Genomic DNA, 21,267 nt, shown 5'->3' with positions numbered 1-21,267 from the left:
GACGGGTGCAGCTCCAATAGCACTCGAGAAGCTCGGCACCATCCAGGGCAAAGCAGCCCACTTGATTGGCACACCATCTACAAACATTCACTCCCTCCTCCACCGATCCACATTGTGACCCAAACCCAGACTCAATCTCCACTCCCTCCTCTGACGCACAGTGGCAGCAGTGTGTACCATCTACAACATGCACTGCAGCAACTTGCAAAGGTTAGTTCAATGGCACCAAACCCACGATCTCTACCAACTAGAAGAACAAGGGCAGCAGATGCATGGGAACACCACCACCCGCAGGTTCCCCTCCAAGCCACACACCATCCTGACTTGGAACTATATCGCCGTTCCTTCACTGTCCCTGGGTCAAAATCCTGGAACTCCCTTCCTAACAAAACTGCGGGTGTACCTACACCCCAAGGACTACAGCGATTCAAGAAGGCAGCTCACCACCACCTTCTCAAGGGCAATTAGGGATGGGCAATAAATGCTGGCATAGCCAGTGACGCCCACATCCCATGAACGAAAAAAAATTAAATGTTGGTTGCTAAGAAGCAGAGACAGGAAAAATTATCATGGGGAACAAGGAAATGGCAGAGACATTGAACAGATATTTTGTCTGTCTTCAGAGTAGAAGACACACATTACATACCAGAAATAGAGGGTAACCAAGAGGCTAATAAGTGAGGAACTTAAAGTAATTTAATATCATAGAAAAAATACTGGAGAAATTTAAGGGACTGAAAGTTGACAAGTCCCAGGACCTGATGGCCTGCATCCTAGGGTTCTAAAAGACGTAGAGATAGTGGATGCGCTGGTTATGATTTTCCAAATTTCCCTAAATTCTAGAACAATCCCAATGGATTGGAAATTGGCAAATGTCACGCTGCTATCCAAGAAAGGTGGGAAAGAGAAAAGAGAAAACTACAGGCCAGTTAGCCTGATAGCAATCGTCGGGAAAGTGCTGGAATCTATTATTCAGGAAGTCTTAATACTCTGACAAAATCTTTATGAAAGGGAAATCGTTCTTTGACAAATTAATTAGAGATTTTTGAGGATATAACTAGGAGGGTAGATAAGAGGGAACCAGTAGATGCAGTGTATTTAGATTTCTAAAAGGCATTCAATAAGGTACCACACAAAAGGCTAATACACAGGATAAGGGCACATGGAGTTGGGGGAAATATCATGGCTAGAGAATTGGTTAATGGGCAGGAAGCTAAGAATAGGGATAAATGGGGCATTTTCAGCTTGGTAGGCTGTAACTAGTAGATTTCTGCAAGGGTCAGTGCTGGGACCTCAACTATTTACAATCTATATGAATTGACTCAAACCAAGAGCAATGTATCTTAGGTTTGCTAATTATACAAAGCGAGGTAGGAATGTAAGCTATGAGGAGGACACAAAGAGGCTAAAAAGAGATGTATAGACAGGTTAAGTGAGTGGGCAACAAGGTGTCAGATGGTGAATAATGTGGGGAATTGAATGGTTATTCACTTTGGTCATGAGAATAGAAAAGCAGAATATATTTTAAAAGGCGTGAAACTTCTAAATGTTGATGCTCAGAGATTTGCATTTATTAGTACAAGGAACACAGAGTTAGCATGCAGGAACAGCAAGCAATTAGAATTATAATTAGAACATTACAGCGCAGTACAGGCCCTTCGGCCCTCGATGTTGCGCCGACCTGTGAAACCATCTGACCTACACTATTCCATTTTCATCCATATGTCTATCCAATGACCACTTAAATGCCCTTAAAGTTGGCGAGTCTACTACTGTTGCAGGCAGGGCGTTCCACGCCCCTACTACTCTCTGAGTAAAGAAACTACCTCTGACATCTGTCCTATATCTATCACCCCTCAACTTAAAGCTATGTCCCCTCGTGTTTGCCATCACCATCTGAGGAAAAAGACTCTCACTATCCACCCTATCTAACCCTCTGATTATCTTATATGTCTCTATTAAGTCACCTCTCCTCCTCCTTCTCTCCAACGAAAACAACCTCAAGTCCCTCAGCCTTTCCTCGTAAGACCTTCCCTCCATACCTGGCAACATCCTAGTAAATATCCTCTGCACCCTTTCCATAGCTTCCACATATTGCCATCCCTTTATCACAAGCACCCAATATTTCTTCTTGTATACTTCGTCCTACATTATGGTTACTCTTAGGGGGCCTGTAGACCACTCCCACTAGTGACTTCTTTCCCCTACTATTCCTCATTTCCACCCAAACCAATTCTACACCGATTCTACAGAGTACAAGAGTAAAGCGGAAGGCCAATGGCGTGTTGGCCTTTATTGCAAGGGGATTAGAGTACAGTATTAAGAAAGTCTTGTTACAGTTGTACGGGGCTTTGGGAAAACCACGCCTGGAGTACTGGCACAGTTCTGGTCTCCATATCTAAAGAAGGATATATTTGCATTGGAGGTGGTATAGCGAATCAACATCACAAAAAATAGATTATTTGGTCACTATCACATTGCTGTTTGTTGCACAAACTGGCTGCCACGTTTCCTACATTACAACAGTGACTACACTTCAAAAGTACTTGTTGGTTGCAAAAGTGCTTTGAAACATCCGGTTGTCATGAAAGGCGCTATATAAATGCAAGTCTTTTCTTTTGCTACTGTTCTAATCAGTCATATCATAGAATCACAGAATTGTTACAGTGCAGAAGGAGGCCATTCGGCCCATCGTGTCCACACCGGCTCTCTGAAAGAGCAATTCCCTCAGTTCCATTCCCCTGCCTTCTCCCCGTAACCCTGCACATTCTTCCTTTTCATATAACTGTCTAATTTCCTTTTGAATGCTTCATTTGAACCTGCCTCCACCACACTCTCAGGCAGTGCATTCCAGACCTTAACCACTCGCTGTGTGAAAAAGTTTTTCCTCATGTTGCTTTTGCTTCTCTTACCAAATACTTTAAATCTGTGCCCTCTCATTCTCGATCCTTTCACAAGTGGGAACAGTTTCTCTCTATCTACTCTGTCTGGACCCCTCATGATTTTGAATACCTCTATCAAATCACCTCTCCGCCTTCTCTTCTCCAAGGAAAACAGTCCTAACTTCTCCAATCTATCTTCATAACAACTTTCTCATCCCTGGAACCATTCTCGTGAATCTTTTCTGTACTCTCCAATGCCCTTGCGTCTTTCCTAAAGTGCGGCACCCAGAACTGGATGTAATACTCCAGCTGAGGCTGAACTAGAGTCTTTGAAGATGAGAATGAGAATTTTTAAATTGTTGTCGAATGGGAGCCAATTTTGGTCAGCAAACACAAGGTGACAGATGAAAGGGACTTAGTGCAAGTTGGAATAAGGGAAGCAGAACTTTGGATGAGCTCAAGTTTATGGATGATGGAAAATAGGCCAGTTAGGAGATTGGCAGTACAAGCTCGAGGGGCTGAATGGCATCCTTCTGTTACTACGTTCTTATCAGTTTGAGCTGAGTTTGACCCCAAAATATGGAAGGTAAAGATTGTTGTCTAAGTCTCTGCATCATCCAGATCCCTTCGAATCCTTCTTGGCCTTGCCTGCCCCTTCTTGGGTATGTAACAGGGATTGAGTGCAGAGATGGCCTCGAGCTAAGTGGGAACCATTTCACCCCCTCATTGCAAAACTATTAACTACCCTGCAGCCATAGGCAGTGACTGAGTGCCTCTTGGCTCAAGTGCTTGTTTCAAGAGCTCCCTCATTAGATATTTTAAAATATTTACCAAACAGTGGTGTGTTTCAACAAATTGCTTCCTCTGATCGGAGCGCGCAGTGCAGAGTGTGCCTGTGACCTATTGTGGGTGTCTCCATGGTGCAGTGTGAGTCATTCAGTAATCTGACTGCTCACTCAGTCCAAACATTGCGCTGTCATTTCACATTATGGTGATGATTTGAGAGACTGTATTTTATCCTCCTGTTATTACTGCATCTCACAGGATAATCTCTCTAGATAATGTGGAGGATTAAATGGGTTTATGTTTTCCTGTGCACATTCCCCCAGTAGTGCCGTCAAATGCTGGAGTGCAGTTGTGCACATGTTGAACCTAGACAGCAGCATCATACTATTTAACCACAGGGGCATCACAGCTGAATTGAGAGGCTATGGACCAAGTGCTGGAAAATGGGATTAGAATAGATAGGCTTGATGGCTGGTGCGGACACGATGGACCGAAGGGCCTGTTTCTGTGCTGTATAACTCTATAACTCTATGACTCTATACAAGAGATTACTAGCTAAAACTGAGATTCATGCCACTGGAGGCAATTTCATGCATGAGCAGGAAACTGATTGGGAAGCAGGGAACAGAGTTGGGGTAAAAATGGTGTTCTCAGATTGGTGGAAAGTGACTAGCGATGTCTCCTAAGGTTTGGTGCTGCGCCTCTACTTGTCCCTCTACAGATAAATGACTTAGATTTAGGAATAGAGTGAGTTATATCCATCTAAGCTAGGATATTCTGATGAGCACAGAATTGCAGAGAGGTATGGCAAAAAGCGAGTGGGTGTAAGAATGGCAGATGCAGTTTACTAAAGTATGAGCATGTGTACCCCAGGTGTAAGGCGAGCAGGTGGAATTACAGTCTAATACAGAGTGGCAGTAGGACGGTTAAATGAACAGAGTCCAGATATATTAGTCTTTAAAACTTGCCTCGCAGGGAGAAAAAGTGATCAAATCATCCAAGGTGTTTCATAAAGTATAGAATTTAAAAGGAAGAACCATACTGCTACAGTGTTGTGTTTAGTTTTAAAAGGTTATGGAATCGTAAAATGGTTACAACACAGGAGGAGGCCATTTGGCCTGTTGTGTGTGCTAGCTCTCTGCAAGAGCAACTCACCTAGTCCTGCTCCCCCCACCTTTTCCCAGTAGCCCTGCAAATATTTTCTCTTCAGATAATTATCCAATTCTCTTTTGAAAGTCTCGATTGAATCTGCCTCCACAACACTCAGTGCATTCCAGATCCTAATGACTCGCTGCATTAAAAAAAAGTTTTTCCTCATGTCGCTGTTGCTTCTTTTGCCAATCACCTTAAAACAGTGTCCTCTGGCTCTGGATCTTCCAGCAATGGAAACAGTTTCTCTCTATCTACCCTATCCAGACCCTCATGATTTTGAACACCTCCATCAAATCTCTTTAATCTTCTCTTCTACAAGGAGAACAGACCCAGCTTCTTCAATCTATCCACATAACTGAAATTATGTACCATTCTTTAGATTGTCCAGTCCATGTACAGTTCACCAGGAGGGTAACTGCAATAAAGGAATTGTGTTATGAGTAAAGAATCTGTGAACTTGGATATTCCCTGGATGTGAATTTAAGGAGTGATCTGATTGCATGTTTAAAGTAACTGGCAGGGTCAGTAGTGGGGTCCAGGACAGCTGTTTCACATACAGTTGAGAATATGGAACATCTTGCCAAAGACCACAGATGCAAAAGTAATGGCGATGTTTAACAAGATGTGAATGAATCTGGAAAAAAGATAGGAAATTGGGATTAGAAATAGAGCTCCAGGGTTAACAAATGGAGGAACAGCCTGGATGGGCCGAGTGGCTGATTCCAGAAAGCAGAGCGAAGGCAGGCTGAATCTGCCTGTATTTCAAAAACCTAAAGCGCATATTGAAGAGTTTAAACTGGACTGTAAAAGTACAGTATTGACATTTAAAGTTTGTTCTGCTGCACTGATAGACCATAAACTGTCATAAAAACACCATGTCGTTTTTTGGGACGTGAAATCAAGGATAACACTGATGCCATATCCCAAACTCTCAGTTATTCTTGATAATACTGTGGTGTATTGATTTTGGATCAGTACCTGTGCGCTGACACCCTCCCCTCAATGCTTGGGCCTCCACTCCCTGTTTCCAACCTGCAATTCCTAGTCATAGGTTACATTATTTTATTTCCTGCAAGACACCCATCGATTACAAAATCCGACAGGACATTTACCCTTTGCAATGGGAACTATAGTGGAAACGGGCACTTCTGCCTGATTTACAATGCCTGTTGCCATTGAATCACCATCCTTGAGCTCAGCAATGACTAACAGACTGACTACATTAGTTAAATTCAGGTTTATTTACATGGTTTTGTAGGTTTTTGTAACTGGTGTTTTGGGGGTTGTATTCTGCAATTCCACTGAAAATGTTCAGGCTTATAGAACTGATTAGTTACCTCAAAGAGAATAACTTTCCTTCTGTCCTTGTCCGCTAGAGCGTTAGGCTGTCGCTGCGGCCTCCGTCTAGTGTATTTGCTTCACGTCATTATAGCGTGCCAAGTTTACATAAGGTAGTTTCCATTTTTGAGCGTGAGCATCTGAATTTATAATCAAAATATAAGGAGAGAATATTTATCTTAAAACTGGGACTGAATTATACCTAGACTTCGTCACAGAATTGTTACAGTGCAGAAGGAGGCCATTCAGCCCATCGTGTCTACACCGGCTCTCTGAGCAGTTCACCTTCTGCCATTTCCCCGTAACCCTGCACATTCTTCCTTTTCATATAACTGTCTAATTCCCTTTTGAATGCTTCATTTGAACCTGCCTCCACCACATTCTCAGGCAGTGCATTCCAGACCTTAACCACTCGCTGCGTGAAAATTTTTTTCCTCATGTCACTTCTTTTGTTTCTTTTCCCAATCACTTTAAATTTCTGCTATCCTGTTCTCGATCCTTTCACAAGCGGGAACAGTGTCATCCTATCTACTCTGTCCAGACCCTTTATGATTTTGAATACCTCTATCAAATCTCCTCTCAGCCTTCTTTTCTCCAAGGAAAACAGTCCTAACTGCGGCGGCTGGAGACACTATGGAGCATCCGTGAGGCTGAGATCATCTTGGATAGCACGTACAGGGAGGTGGTCACACTGCAGGTAAAGACTGCTCAGGCAGAAAGGGAATGGGTGACCGCCAGGCAGAGTAGAAGAACTAGGCAGGTAGTGCTGGAGTCCCCTGGGTCCATCTCCCTCTCCAACAGATATTCCGCTTTGGATACTGTCGGGGAAGATACCTTCTCAGGTGAATGCAGCAAGAGCCAAGACTGTGGCACCACGGGTGGCTCAGTTGTGCAGGAGGGGAGGAAAAAGAGTGGGAAAGCTATAGTGATATGGGATTCTATCGTAAGGGGTACAGATAGGCGTTTCTGTGGCCGCAAACGTGACTCCAGGATGGTATGTGGATGTCACGGAGCGGCTGCAGCACATTCTGAAGGGAAGGGTGAACAGTCAGAGGTCGTGGTTCACATTGGTACCAACAACATAGGTAGAAAGAGGGATGAGGTCCTGCAACAAGAATTTAGGGAGCTAGGTAGCAGATTAAAAAGCAGGACCTCAAAAGTTGTAATCTCTGGATTACTCCTGGTGCCACGTGCTAGTGAGTATAGGAATAGGAGGATAGAGCAGATGAATGCATGGCTGAGGAGATGGTGCAGGAGGGAGGACTTTAGTTTCCTGGATCACTGGGTCTGCTTCTAGTGGAGGTGGAACCTGTACAAGTTGGACGGGTTGCACCTGAACAGGACCAACATCCTTGCTGGGAAGTTTGCTAGTGTTGTTGGTGGGGGGTGGGTGGCGGTGGTGGCATTTAAACTAATTTGGCAGGGGGATGGGATACAGAGTGGAGGTACAGTAGGGGGTGATGCACAGCCAAATATAGAAGAGAAATTAAGTCAGTCTGGAAGGCAGAGCAAATATAGACCTGCTCAGATACAAGTGAATAATGCAAGGCTGGATTGCACCTATTTTAACGCAAGGAGTCTTAAATAGAAGCATAGAAAATAGGAGCAGGAGTTGACCTGTTCCGCCATTCAAAAAAGATCACGGCTGATCCTCTAATTCAGTAACCTGTTCCCGCTTTCTCCCCATATCCCTTGATCCCTTTGGCATTAAGAAATATATATCTATCTCCTTCTTGAATATATTTAATGACTTGGCCTCCACTGCCTTTTGCAGTAGAGAATTCCACAGGTTCACCACCCTCTGAGTGAAGAAATTTCTCCTCATCTCGGTTCTAAATGGCAGACCCCGTATCCTGAGACTGTGACCCCTGGTTGTGGACTCCCCAGCCATCGGGAACATCCTGCCTGCATCGAGCCTGTTTAGTCCTGTTAGAATTTTATAGGTTTCTATGAGATCCCCTCTCATTCTTCTAAACTCTAGTGAATATAGGCCTAGTTGACCCAATCTTTCCTCATACGTCAATCCTGCCATCCCAGGAATCAGCCTAGTAAATCTTCTTTGCACTCCCGCCATGGTAAGAACATCCTTCCTCAGATAAGGAGACCAAAACTGCACACAGTACTCCAGATGTGGTCTCACCAAGGCCTTGTGTAACTGCAGTAAGACATCCTTGCTCCTGTACTCATCCTCTTGCAATGAAGGCCAACATACCATTTGCCTTCCTAACTGCTTGCTGCACCTGAATGCTTGCTTTCAGCGACTGGTGTACAAGGACGCCCAGGTCTCATTGCACCTCCCTATTTCCCAATCTAAGACCATTCAGATAATCTGCCTTTCTGTTTTTACAACCAAAGAGGATAACCTCACATTTATCCACATTATAGTGCATCTGCCATGCATTTGCCCACTCACCCAACTTGTCCAAATCACATTGGAACCTCTTTGCATCCTCCTCACAGCTCACATTCCCCCCCCAGCTTTGTGTCGTCTGCAAGCTTGGAATTGTTACATTTAGTTCCCTCACCCAAGTCGTTAATATATATTGTGAATAGCTGGGGCGCCTTCCTCACTGCCTGCCACCCGGAAAAAGACCCATTTATTCCTACTCTCTGTTTCCTGTCTGTCAACCAATTCTTAATCCATGCCAGTATATTACCCCCAATCCCATGTGCTTTAATTTTGCACACTAACCTCTTATGTGGGACCTTATCAAAAGCCTTCTGAAAATCCAAATACACCACATCCACTGGTTCTCCCTTATCTATTCTACTAGTTACATCTTCAAAAAACTCCAGTAGATTTGTTAAGCATGATTTCCCTTTCGTAAACCCATGCTGACTTTGTCCAATCCCGTTTATACTTTCCAGGTGTTCTGCTATCACATCCTTAATAATAAACTCTAGCATTTTCCCCTCTACTAATGTAAGGCTAACTGGTCTGTAATTCCCTGTTTTTTCTCTCCCTTTTTTTAAATAGTGGGGTTACATTTGCCACCCTCCAATCTGTAGAAATTGCTCCAGAGTCTATAGAATTTTGGAAGATGACCACCAATACATCCACTATTTCCAGGGCCACTTCCTTTAGTACTCTGGGATGTAGATTATCAGGGCCTGAGGATTTGTCAGCCTTTAACCCGATTAATTTCCCTAACATTTTTTTTTTACTAATACTGATTTCCTTCAGTTCCTCCCTCTCATTAGACCCTTGGTTCCCTAACATTTCTGGGAGGTTATTTGTGTCCTCCTTTGTGAAGACAGAACCAAAGTATATGTTTAATTGTTCTGCCATTTCTTTGTTCCCTGTTATAATTTCCCCTGTTTCTGACTGTAAGGGACCTACATTTGTCTTCACTAATCTTTTTCTCTTCCCATATTTATAGAAGCTTTTACAGTCAGTTTTTATGTTTCCTGCAAGTTTATTCTCATACTCCATTTCCCCCTGCTTAATCAACCTTTGTCCTCCTTTGCTGAATTCTAAACTGCTCCCAATCCTCAGACTTTCTGCCTTTTCTGGCAATTTTGTATGCCTCCTCTTTGGATCTAACACTAACCCGAATTTCTTTTGTAAGCCACGGTTGAGCCACCTTTCCAGTTTTATTTTTGAGCCAGACAGGAATGAATAATTGTTGTAATTCATGCACACGTTCTTTAAATATTATCCATTGCCTTTCCACCATCAACCCTTTTTAGCAAAGTTCCCCAGTCTACCATAGCCAACTCGCGCCTCATACAAAGAACAGTACAGCACAGGAACAGGCCATTCGGCCCTCCAAGCCTGCGCCGATCTTGATGCCTGCCTATACGAAAACCTTCTGCACTTCTGGGGACCGTATCCCTCTATTCCCATCCTATTCATGTATTTGTCAAGATGCCTCTTAAACGTCTCTATGGTACCTGTTTCCACCACCTCCCCCGGCAACAGGTTCCAGGCACTCACCACCCTCTGTGTAAAGAACTTGCCTCGCACATCCCCTCTAAACTTTGCCCCCCTCACCTTAAACCTATGTCCCCTAGTAACTGACTCTTCCACCCTGGGAAAAAGCTTCTGACTATCCACTCTGTCCATGCCGCTTATAACTTTGTAAACCTCTATCATGTCGCCCCTCCACCTCCGTCGTTCCAGTGAAAACAATCCAGGTTTATCCAACCTCTCCTCATAGCTAATGCCCTCCAGACCAGGCAACATCCTGGTAAACCTCTTCTATACTCTCTCCAAAGCCTCCACGTCCTTCTGGTAGTGTGACGACCAGAATTGCACGCAATATTCTCAATGTGGCCTAACTAAAGTTCTGTACAGCTACAGCATGACTTGCCAATTTTTATACTCTATGCCCCGACCGATGAAGGCAAGCATGCCGTATGCCTTCTTGACTACCTTATCTACCTGCGTTGCCACTTTCAGTGACCTGTGGACCTGTACGCCCAGATCTCTCTGCCTGTCAATACTCCTAAGGGTTCTGCCATTTACTGTATACTTCCCACCTGCATTAGATCTTCCAAAATGCATTACCTCACATTTGTCCGAATTAAACTCCATCTGCCATTTCTCCGCCCAGGTCTCCAACCGATCTATATCCTGCTGTATCTTCTGACAATCCTTATCACTCTCCGCAACTCCACCAACCTTTGTGTCGTCCGCAAACTTACTAATCAGACCAGCTACATTTTCCTCCAAATCATTTATATATACTACAAACAGCAAAGGTCCCAGCACTGATCCCTGCGGAACACCACTAGTCACATCCCTCCATTCAGAAAAGCACCCTTCCACTGCTACCCTCTGTCTTCTATGACCGAGCCAGTTCTGTATCCATCTTGCCAGCTCCCCTCTGATCCCGTGTGACTTCACCTTTTGTATCAGTCTGCCATGCGGGACCTTGTCAAAGGCTTTACTAAAGTCCATATAGATAACATCCACTGCCCTTCCTTCATCAATCATCTTCGTCACTTCCTCAAAAAACTCAATCAAATTAGTGAGACACGACCTCCCCTTCACAAAACCATGCTGCCTCTCGCTAATAAGTTCGTTTGTTTCCAAATGGGAGTAAATCCTGTCCCGAAGAATCCTCTCTAATAATTTCCCTACCACTGATGTAAGGCTCACCAGCCTATAATTTCCTGGATTATCCTTGCTACCCTTCTTAAACAAAGGAACAACATTGGCTATTCACCAGTCCTCTGGGACCTCACCTGTAGCCAATGAAGATGCAAAGATTTCTGTCAAGGCCTCAGCAATTTCTTTCCTTGCTTCCCTCAGTATTCTGGGGTAGATCCCATCAGGCCCTGGGGACTTATCTACCTTAATGCTTTGCAAGACACCCAACACCTCCTCCTTTTTGATAATGAGATGACTGAGACTATCTACACTCCCTTCCCTAGGCTCATCATCCACCAAGTCCTACTTTTTGGTGAATACTGATGCAAAGTACTCATTTAGTACCTCGCCCATTTCCTCTGGCTCCACGCATAGATTCCCTTCTCTGTCCTTGAGTGGGCCAACCCTTTCCCTGGTTATCCTCTTGCTCTTTATATGCGTATAAAAGGCCTTGGGATTTTCCTTCGTAGTTTCCTTTATTTAGATTCAGGACCCTAGTTTCGGTTTCAACTACTTCACTCTCCATCTTAACGAAGAATTCGATCTTGTTATGGTTGCTGCTCCCCAAGGGACCCCGCACAACAAGATTTTTAATTAATCCTTTCTCATTGCACAATACCCAGTCTAGGATAGCCTGTTCTCTAGTTGGTTCCTCAACGTATTGGTCTAAAAAAACCATCACGTACACACTCCAGGAAATCCTCCTCCTCAGTATTATTGCTAATTTGGTTTGACCATTGTCTTTTCAACATTGTTACTGATCTTAGCTTTATTTTGCACTACGGCCCCATTTGTTTCGCGCCCTTGTTTTCTCTGCCTTCCACCGTTGCTTCTTACCTTTCTGTCTTTCATTTCTATCCTTCTTTCCCCCTCCTCTGTCTCCCTGCTCAGGTTCCCATCCCCCTGTCATTCTAGTTTAAACCCTCCCTGACTGCACTTGCAACGAGGAAATTGATCCCGGTCCTGTCCAGATGCAACCCGTCCAGCTTTTACTGGTCCCACCTTCCCCAGAACCGGTCCCAATGTCCTTGGAATCTGAATCCTTCCTCCCACGCCATTTCTCCAGCCACGTGTTCATCTGATATATCCTGCTATTTCTGTTCTCGCTAGCACATGGCACTGTTATGTACCACGACATTTGGCTGCTCGCCCTCCCCTCCCAGAATGCCCTGCAGTCGCTCAGAGACATCCTTGACCCTAGCATCAGGGAGGCAACATACCATCCTGGAGTCTCTTTTGCGGCCGCAGAAACGCCTGTCTTTTCCCCTTACAATTGAGTCCCCTATCACTGTAGCCCTGCCACTCCTCCTCCCCTCCTGTGCAGCAGAGCCACTCCTGGTGCCATGAACTTGGCTATTGCCGCTTTCCCCTGCGCCATAGGAACATAGGAAGATAGGAACAGGAGTAGGCCATTCAGCCCCTCGAGTCTGTCCTGCCATTCAATGAGATCATGGCTGATCCGCGGCCTAACTCCATATACCTGCCTTTGGCCCATATCCCTTAATATCTTTGCTTAACAAAAATCTATCCATCTCAGATTTAAAATTAACAACTGTTGTAGCTTCAACTGTTTGTGGGAGAGAGTTCCAAACCTCTACCACCCTTTGCGTGAAGAAGTGCTTCCTAACATCGCTCCTGAATGGTCTGGCCCTAATTTTTAGACTATGCCCCCTAGTTTTAGAATCTCCAACCAGTGGAAATAGTTTATCTTTATCCAGCCTGTCTTTTCTTGTTAATATCTTGAAGACTTCAATCAGATCACCCCTTAACCTTCTAAATTCTAGCAAAAACAGGCCTAATTTGTGTAATCTCTCCTCGTAACTTAATCCCTGTAGTCCAGGTATCATTCTTGTAAAGCTACGTTGCACTCCCTCCAAGACCAAAATATCCTTCCTCAGGTGTGGTGCCCAGAACTGCTCACAGTACTCCAAGTGGGGTCTAACCAGGGTTTTGTACAGCTGCAGCATAACCTTTGTGTCTTTCTACTCTAGTCCTCTAGAGGTTAGCATTCCATTAGCCATTTTGATTATTTTCTGCACTTGCTCGTGGCATTTTAAAGATCTATGCACCTGAACCCCCAGGTCTCTTTGGACATCCACTGTACTTAACCTCTTCCCATTTAGAAAGTACCCTGCTCTATCCTTTTTTTGGTCCAAAATGGATAACCTCACTTGCCCACATTGAAATCCAATCTGCCACAGTTTTGCCCACTCACCTAGTCTGTCAATATCTCTTCGCAATTTTATGCTACCATCTAGACTGTCTACAATGCCGCCATCTCCCCCAACAGTATCCAAACCGATATATCTGTTAGAGAGGGGGAAGCCACAGGGGACTCCCGCACGACCTGCCTTCCGCTACTCTGCCTGGTGGTCACCCATTCCCTTTCTGCCTTTGCAGCATTTGCCTGCAGTGTGACCACCTCGCTAAAGGTGCTATCCACGATGATCTCAGCATCGCGGATGCTCGATAATGAATCCATCCGCAGCTCCAGCTCTGTAATCAGGGAAGCGTCCCTGATTTCCCACATAGTGTAAGAGGAGCATATCACAAGTAAGGCAGATGAATTGAGGGCATTGGTTAACACATAGGAATGTGTTACATGGTGGAGGGAAGGGCAGGACTGGTAGTTCAATATTCCAGATTAAAGAATCTACAGGGTATGAAAGAGGAGGTGGTATTGCACTGTTGATCAAGGAGTCAATTACTGCAGTAAGGAGGGATGATAGCTTAGAAGGCTCCTCAAATGAGGCCAAATGGGTAGAACTTAAAAACAAAAAGGGGGCAATCACTTGGCTGGGGATGTACTACCGACCTCCAAACAGTCAGGGAGAGATAGAGGAGCAGATATGTAGGCAAATCTGTAAAAATAATAGGGTAATAATAGTAGGGGATTTCAACTTCCCCAATATTAACTGGGATAGTCTTAGTGCAAAAGGCTTAAAGGGGGCGGAATTCTTAAAGTGATTACAGGAGAGCTTTTTGAGCCTGCACGTAGAAAGTCCTACAAGAGAAGGGTGGGTACTGGCCCTATCCCTAGGGAAGGAAGCTGGACAAGTGGTAGAAGTGTCAGTGGGGGTGCATTTTGGGGATAGCGACCATAACTCTGTAATATTTAAGGTAGTTATGGAAAAGGACAAAGACAGGTCAGAAATAAAGGTACTGAGTTGGGGGAAGGCTGATTTCAATATGATAAAACAGGATCTGGCCAAAGTGGACTGAGAGCAGCTACTTGTAGGAAAGTCTACATCAGACCAGTGGGAGTCATTCAAAAAGGAAATAGCGAGAGTTCAAGGCCAACATGTTCCCGTAAAGGTGAAGGGTAGGACCAATAAGTTCAGGGAACCCTGGATTTCAAGGGATATAGAGGATTGGATAAGGAAAAAAAAAGGAGGCTTATGGTAGATTCAGGGGCTCAAAACAGCCGAGGCCCTAGAGGAGTATAGAATGTGTAGGGGGGGTACTTAAAGTAATTAGGAGGGCGAAGATGGGGCATGAAAAAACATTGGCGGGCAAGATAAAGGAAAATCCCGAGGCGTTTTAGAAGTATATTAAGGGCAAGAGGATAACCAGGGAAAGAGTGGGGCCCATTGGGGAACAAAGTGGCAATCTGTGTGTGGATCCGGAGGACGTAGGTGAGGTTTTAAATGATTATTGTTCATCTGTGTTCACTGTGGAGAAAGACAATGTTGGTGTAGAAATCAGGGAGGGGGATTGTGATATACTTGAAAAAATTAGCATTGAAAGGGAGGAGATATTAGCTGTTTTAGCAGGATTAAAAGTGGATAAATCCCCAGGCCCAGATGAGATGTATCCCAGGCTGTTATGTGAGACAAGGGAGGAGATAGCAGGGGCCCTGACACAAATTTTCAAATCCCCTCTGGCCACAGGAGAGGTGCCAGAGGACTGGAGGACAGCGAATGTGGTACCATTATTGAAGGGTAGCAAGGATAGACCTGATAATTACAGACCAGTGAGTCTAACGTCAGTGGTCGGGAAACTATTGGAAAAAATTCTGAGGGACAGGATTATTCTCCACTTGGAGAGGCAGGGATTAATCAAGGATAGTCAGCATGGCTTTGTCAGGGGGAGATCGTGTCTAACAACCCTGATTGAATTTTTCAAGGAGATGACTAGATGTATAGATGAGGGTAAAGCAGTTGATGTAGTCTACATGGACTTCAGTCAGGCTTTTGATAAGGTCCCGCATGGGAGATTGGTTAAGAAGGTAAGAACCCATGGGATCCAGGGCAATTTGGCAAATTGGATCCAAAATAGGCTTCGTGGCAGGAGGCAGAGGGTGATGGTCGAGGGTTGTTTTTACAATTGGAAACCTGTGACCAGTGGTGTACCACAGGGATCGGTGCTGGGACCCTTGCTGTTTGTAGTGAACATTCATAATTTATATGTGAATATAGGAGGTCAGTAAGTTCACAGATGACATGAAAATTGGTGTCGTAAATAGTGAAGAGGAAAGCCTTAGATTACAGGATGATATAAATTGGCTGGTAAGATGGGCAGAGCAGCGGCAAATGGAATTTAATCCTGAGAAGTGTGAGGTGATGCATTTTGGGAGGACTGACAAGGCAAGGGAATATGCAATGGATGGTAGGACCCTAGGAAGTACAGAGGGTCAGAGGGACCTTGGTGTACTTGTCCATAGATCACTGAAGGCAGCAGCACAGGTAGATAAGGTGTTTAGGAAGGCATATGGGATACATGCCTTTATTAGCCGAGGCACAGAATATAAGAGCAGTGAGGTAATCATGGAACGATATAAAATGCCAGTTAGGCCACAGCGGGAGTACTGTGTACAGTTCCGGTCGTCACACTATAGGAAGGATGTGATTGCACTGGAGAGGGTGCAGAGGAGATTCACCAGGATGTTGCCTGGGCTGGAGCATTTCAGCTATGAAGAGAGACTGGATAGGCTAGGGTTGTTTTCCTTAGAGCAGAAAAGGCTGAGGGGAGACCTGATAGAGGTATACAAAATTATGAGGGGCATTGGTAGTGTAGATAGGAAGAAACTTTTTCCCTTAGCGGAGGGGTCAATAACCAGGGGGCATAGATTTAAGGTGAGGCGCATGAGGTTTAGAGGGGATTTGAGGAAACAAAATTTCGCCCAGAGGGTGGTTGGAATCTGGAACACATTACCTGAAGGGGTGGTAGAGAAAGGAACCCTCAACATTTAAGAAGTATTTAGATGAGCACTTGAAACGCCGTAGCATACAAGGCTACGGGCCAAGTGTTGGAAAGTGGCATTAGAATAGATAGGTGCTTGATGGACGCGATGGGCCGAAGGGCCTGTTTCTATGCTGTATGACTCTGACTCTAACTTCTCCAATCTATCTTCTTAACTGTCTATTAGCCCCCCCACCCTCAAATCCCACTTCACCTCAATTTCCCTCCACTAGGAACTTCGAAATATGTCACTAATGCAGATTAATTCCTCAAATTGCTGTCAGATCCAGTGTCGTCATAACTGATCAAGTCGTGGTGTTTTTCTTTGCTCATCTGAGGGTGCTGTTCCATTCAACCCCTCAAGACCCATTCTCCGTGTATGTACCCAAGCTGTGAATGTTGGCAGTCTATTTGTGTGGGGCCGTCCTCGTTGGACATTAACGCTCTTTGCAGTCAGAATCTCTGGTTAATGTTTGGAAGAGGGAACCCTAACTGATTATCCAGAGCCCCCTCCCCTTCCACCCCTCCATCACTCAAGCTGCTATCACTTACCAGCTGTCAAGTGTTGCTAAAGCTGAGATATCTACCTGAACACAGATGAGAGGAGACCCCACATGGCTTCATGTACAGCAGATAATACTGACCACTTGGAAGAGCTTTTATAAACACCGCTGTAATACATAGCTTGGCCATTATACTGGCCCTCTGTGGACATTGTCATAATGGGTGATTTTGTCGAGTGTTTGGTTGCAGACTTGGACCTATGATTCTTCACCTCCAACAGAGATTAGGGTGGAGGAGATGCAGACGGATTTAGCGAGGAGTACCAGGTCCAAGGAAGCTGAAGACTCGACCACCAATGGTTGATGGGTGAAGGGAAGTGGGTGCACGGAAAATCAGAGTCCAAAGATCGAGGTGGAGGCTGGAGAGGAGAGTGGGGTTCGGAGCCTGTGTCGGGGTGGGAGGTTACAGAGGCTAGCAGTAGCAGTCTTGGTGATGGATGGAACCTGGGGTTTGACGTTCAGCTCTGGGTAATACAGGGTGCCCAAGGTTTCACATGGCCTGACCATGTAAAACATTGGCTGAAAGAGTTCCCTTTGTATGATGCTATTACTGTGTGTGTTTTGTAGTCTGTGTGTTGGTCAGAATAATGTGTTAATCAGTCTGCTGGGGGCTTGCTGCTATCAAACTGTGTTGTGTTTTCAGTGTCTTTGAAGGGGAGTTATCTGAGACTATTCCTGTGGTCCACGCCTCCATTGCAGGATGCAGAATCATTGGAAGAATGTGTGTTGGTAAGCTCTTTTTTAAATATGTACGAGTCAGGTTATTACAAAGTATTTCCAGAATGGAAACAGGCCATTCAACTCAACTGGTCTAGACCAGAGTTTATGCTCCACGAGAGCTTCCTCCCACCCTAATTCATCTCATCCTATCAATATAATCCTCCTTTTCCTTTCTCCCTCATTTTTATCCAGCTTCCGCCTAAATGCATCTATGCTATTCACCTTAACCACTCCCTGTGGTAGCGAGTTCCACATTCTCACCATGCTCCAGGTAAAGAGGTTTCTCCTCAATTCCTGATTGGATCTATTTGTAAGTATCTTGTATTTATGGACCCTGGTTTTGGGCTTCCCCCACAAGTGGAAACACCTTCTCTATGTCTACCCTATCAGCCCCTTCATAATCTTAAAAACCTCTATCAGGTCACCCCTCAGACCCCTCTTTTCTAAGCCTGGAACTCACTGCCTATGAGGGTTGTTGAAGCAGTGATGATGAATGATTCCAAAACGAAATTGGATGGACCTTTGAGGAAAATCAACTTGGAGGGCCGTGGGGATAGAACGGGGGCTTGGGACTGACTGAATTGCTCTACAGAGATCTGGCATGGACTCGATGGGCTGCATGGCTGCATCTTGTGTCATAATGAATGACTCTATAAAGAAAAGAGCCCCAGCCTATTCAGTCTTTCCTTATGAGTATAACCTTTCAGCAGTGTTTTTGTACAATATAATGAAGTATCACTGTCTGTGAGAAACATTCATTTTCTGTCTCTTTATTTATCTCTTTGATCAGCTCCACAAGTTGTCACTTTGGTACTAATGGTGATCCCTCTGCCCTGAAGGAAACTGTGCTAATATCTGCTGGTTATAATGCCAGGTTTGCTCAGGTGGTAGTGCTCATGCCTCAGTGTTGTGCATTTGATTCCCACCAGAACTTGAGCTCATAATCTAGATGTCCTCAGTTGAGAGATTTGTGCTGTCGGAGGTTCTGTCGTTGCTTGATTGTATGTCCCGGTCAACATTCCTCCTTCACTCTTTCTGACTGGTCAGATACAGGCTGATGGGTTTACTATCTAACACTCGCTATACTGCTGACAGTAATTCACTGTGTGAAGCCCTGTAATAGGTATCACCATGTGATTAAGCCCTACATAAATACAAGTATCTTTAGGTTTCAATGTGGGTAAACTCTGCCTCTACCATTAATGAGAGATGACTCTCGATATGTAAACTGTTATAATGTAGGAAGTGCGGCAGTTGATTTGCACACTGCAAGCTCCCATAAACAGCAATATGAGGGATGTTGGCTTGCCACTGAGCTAAGTGGCTGGAGGCTGGTTCAATAGGTACATCGTCCACCTAAGCTTCTCGTAGCCACCACAGGCAGTCAGCTGGCTATCAGTGAGGCCTACTCATGTAGTTTTGGATGTCTGCATTTTGAATTGCTGTCCTATTGCTCACCATTGTTCAAGTATTTGTAAATGGAATGCAGTAAAACTGTAATCAGGTCTTTAAGTGCATCAACGTACTTAAAGTGTACATGGGAATGTCAAGTTTCACCCACTCTGTGCCTTGCATTTTAAAAGCAGCATTTCTGCTCGGTATCACTGGTAGAAATTGTCAATGGTGCTTTTATTGCAATGTTGTAAAGAGGCACTGGTATTGCCTTCATCGCACAGTACCATGAAGGGTCAGCATGAAGAGAGGCCCAGTGATTGGAGGCTCACTCACCCTAGCCTGCTGTCGCGCACTTCCACACAATTCCCCTCAGTCTGCTTCAAGGTGGGAGATGGCCTCAAGGAAGGGAAAGGAAAAAATTAAGAAATTATCTGGTTTAAAAAAAAAGCTCTTGAAAAGCAAAATTGTCAGATCTGCTGAGTGTGGTGCTGGTGGGTGTGCCAGGCTTGCTGGATGGTGCCAGGTTGTCTTGGTGCCATGATATGCATCCAGAGCTACACATTTATGTTTCTGTGCAACCAGACTCCAATAATTTGATATTGTGCATGGTATGGGGCAGGTGCGATCAACTCAAAGCTTGCCCCTGCCGAAACTAGGTTAACTGCTGTAGGATCAGGCCAGCATTTAAACTATTCAGCTCATTTTATGCCTTGGGGGTGGTGAGGGGTGAATTTTGGATAGATAGAAGGAAAGAACCTGTTTTAGTCTGGTGTTTTTAAAAATTACAATGGAACCTAGAATATTTCAAAAATTCTTGTTGACTATAAAACCCTTGTCTTTTAAAATACCCTTGCTTTGCACCCAGTCTTATCTGCTTACTACATCTCCAATATTGCTGCTTTAGCAATCCTTTCTGAATTAGTAAATTGCCAGTGAAATTCTTTAATCCTTAAGCCAAATAGGTTTTGTACAACCTACGGTGCTCAGACCTACCTGAAATGCTGCTGATGAGGTGGGAGGAGGCTCATGTGGAGCATAAAGACTGGCAATTATCTGTTAGACTGAATGGCCTGTTCCTGTGTTGTGAATTTTATGACATGAAGTCCATCCTTTTTTTTTTGAAGCATTTCAGTTAGTTTGGACCTCAATCAAGACTTTGAATTTAAAGGATCAAATCAATGACAATTCATTGATCGAGGGGAAGCAGAGTGATGCTCAGAGTCTGCAATAGGCTCAGATCGATGGTTGAATGTACCTGCAACACAAGCATGAAGGCCTATTGCTAGACAAAGCAATAATTCATGTTGAGGATATTGCGCATTTCTGCACTGTCTGTCTTTACACTTCTATCCAGTATGTCCCCCAGACAGTGAGTGTCACAGTCCTTCCCAGCCAGAGTCTTGAAGGATGCTATGCATCAGAAGCATTAACAATCTGATGATGTTTTTATGTATTTGGTGGGTTGGGCATGAAAAATTGCAGGTTCAAATAGCACTTTCAAAAAAGCCTGAAATTGGATCTACTTACCCCTGCCAGGCAAGCTGTGGAATTGAGGTCACCTTCTCCTGGGTTTTATCCCACGTCAAGCAGCTGCTCAGTCTGCTGCTGTGTTTTACCTTAAATAATTGATGAGTAACCTTAGACTCCAACCTGCCGGTCTGTCTGAAGGCTGATAAAACTGCAAACTGTGCCAGTGAACGAGGAACAGGTATTTATTTTCCTTCTGAATGTTAGTGGGGGTATTCAATTAATAGTTTTAAGAAGTTTTTTTAACATGCAGTTGAGGGTACCAGTCCCATCCCCTGCTCTTTTCCCCATAGTCCTGCAGATTTTTCCTTTTTAAGAGTGTATCCAATTCTCTTTTAATCTTTATGCTTTCAAAATTATGGTGTGTTTTCTGTAAGATCACATTTTACCCAATCCCCTTCCAAAATCTGACACCAAGGTTGTGTTCCCCCTGCAGTGAAACATCTCTGTGGCAATCATGGGATTGTTCTTTACTGTGTGGCTCTGCTTCTATCCTGCCTATGCCTAGCTACTGTATAATTTATTCCTGCCGACTGCAGCACTATGAACTGGAGCTGATGGAAGTGACAGCCATGAATATTTTATCAGTTCAGTTTACAAGGCTCAGTGGCTGACTGGGAAGGTATGT

The 21,267-nt window shown here is 44.5% G+C and overlaps 1 protein-coding gene across 1 annotated transcript in view; it reads left to right on the top strand.

Annotated features, from left to right (window-relative positions):
* The window catches only part of eif6 (eukaryotic translation initiation factor 6), a 161,083-nt gene that overhangs the window by 10,176 nt on the left and 129,640 nt on the right, over positions 1–21,267 (top strand). The window contains exon 2 of the mRNA XM_068048745.1: positions 17,641–17,726. Coding sequence (XP_067904846.1) covers positions 17,641–17,726 — 86 coding nt within the window. The remainder of the gene's footprint in view (positions 1–17,640; positions 17,727–21,267) is intronic.

Source organism: Heterodontus francisci, chromosome 16, assembly GCF_036365525.1.
Source record: "Heterodontus francisci isolate sHetFra1 chromosome 16, sHetFra1.hap1, whole genome shotgun sequence".
Classification (NCBI taxonomy): Eukaryota; Metazoa; Chordata; class Chondrichthyes; order Heterodontiformes; family Heterodontidae; genus Heterodontus; species Heterodontus francisci.
The sequence above is the reverse complement of the archived record's forward strand: the minus strand, read 5'-3'. Positions and strand labels throughout refer to the sequence as shown.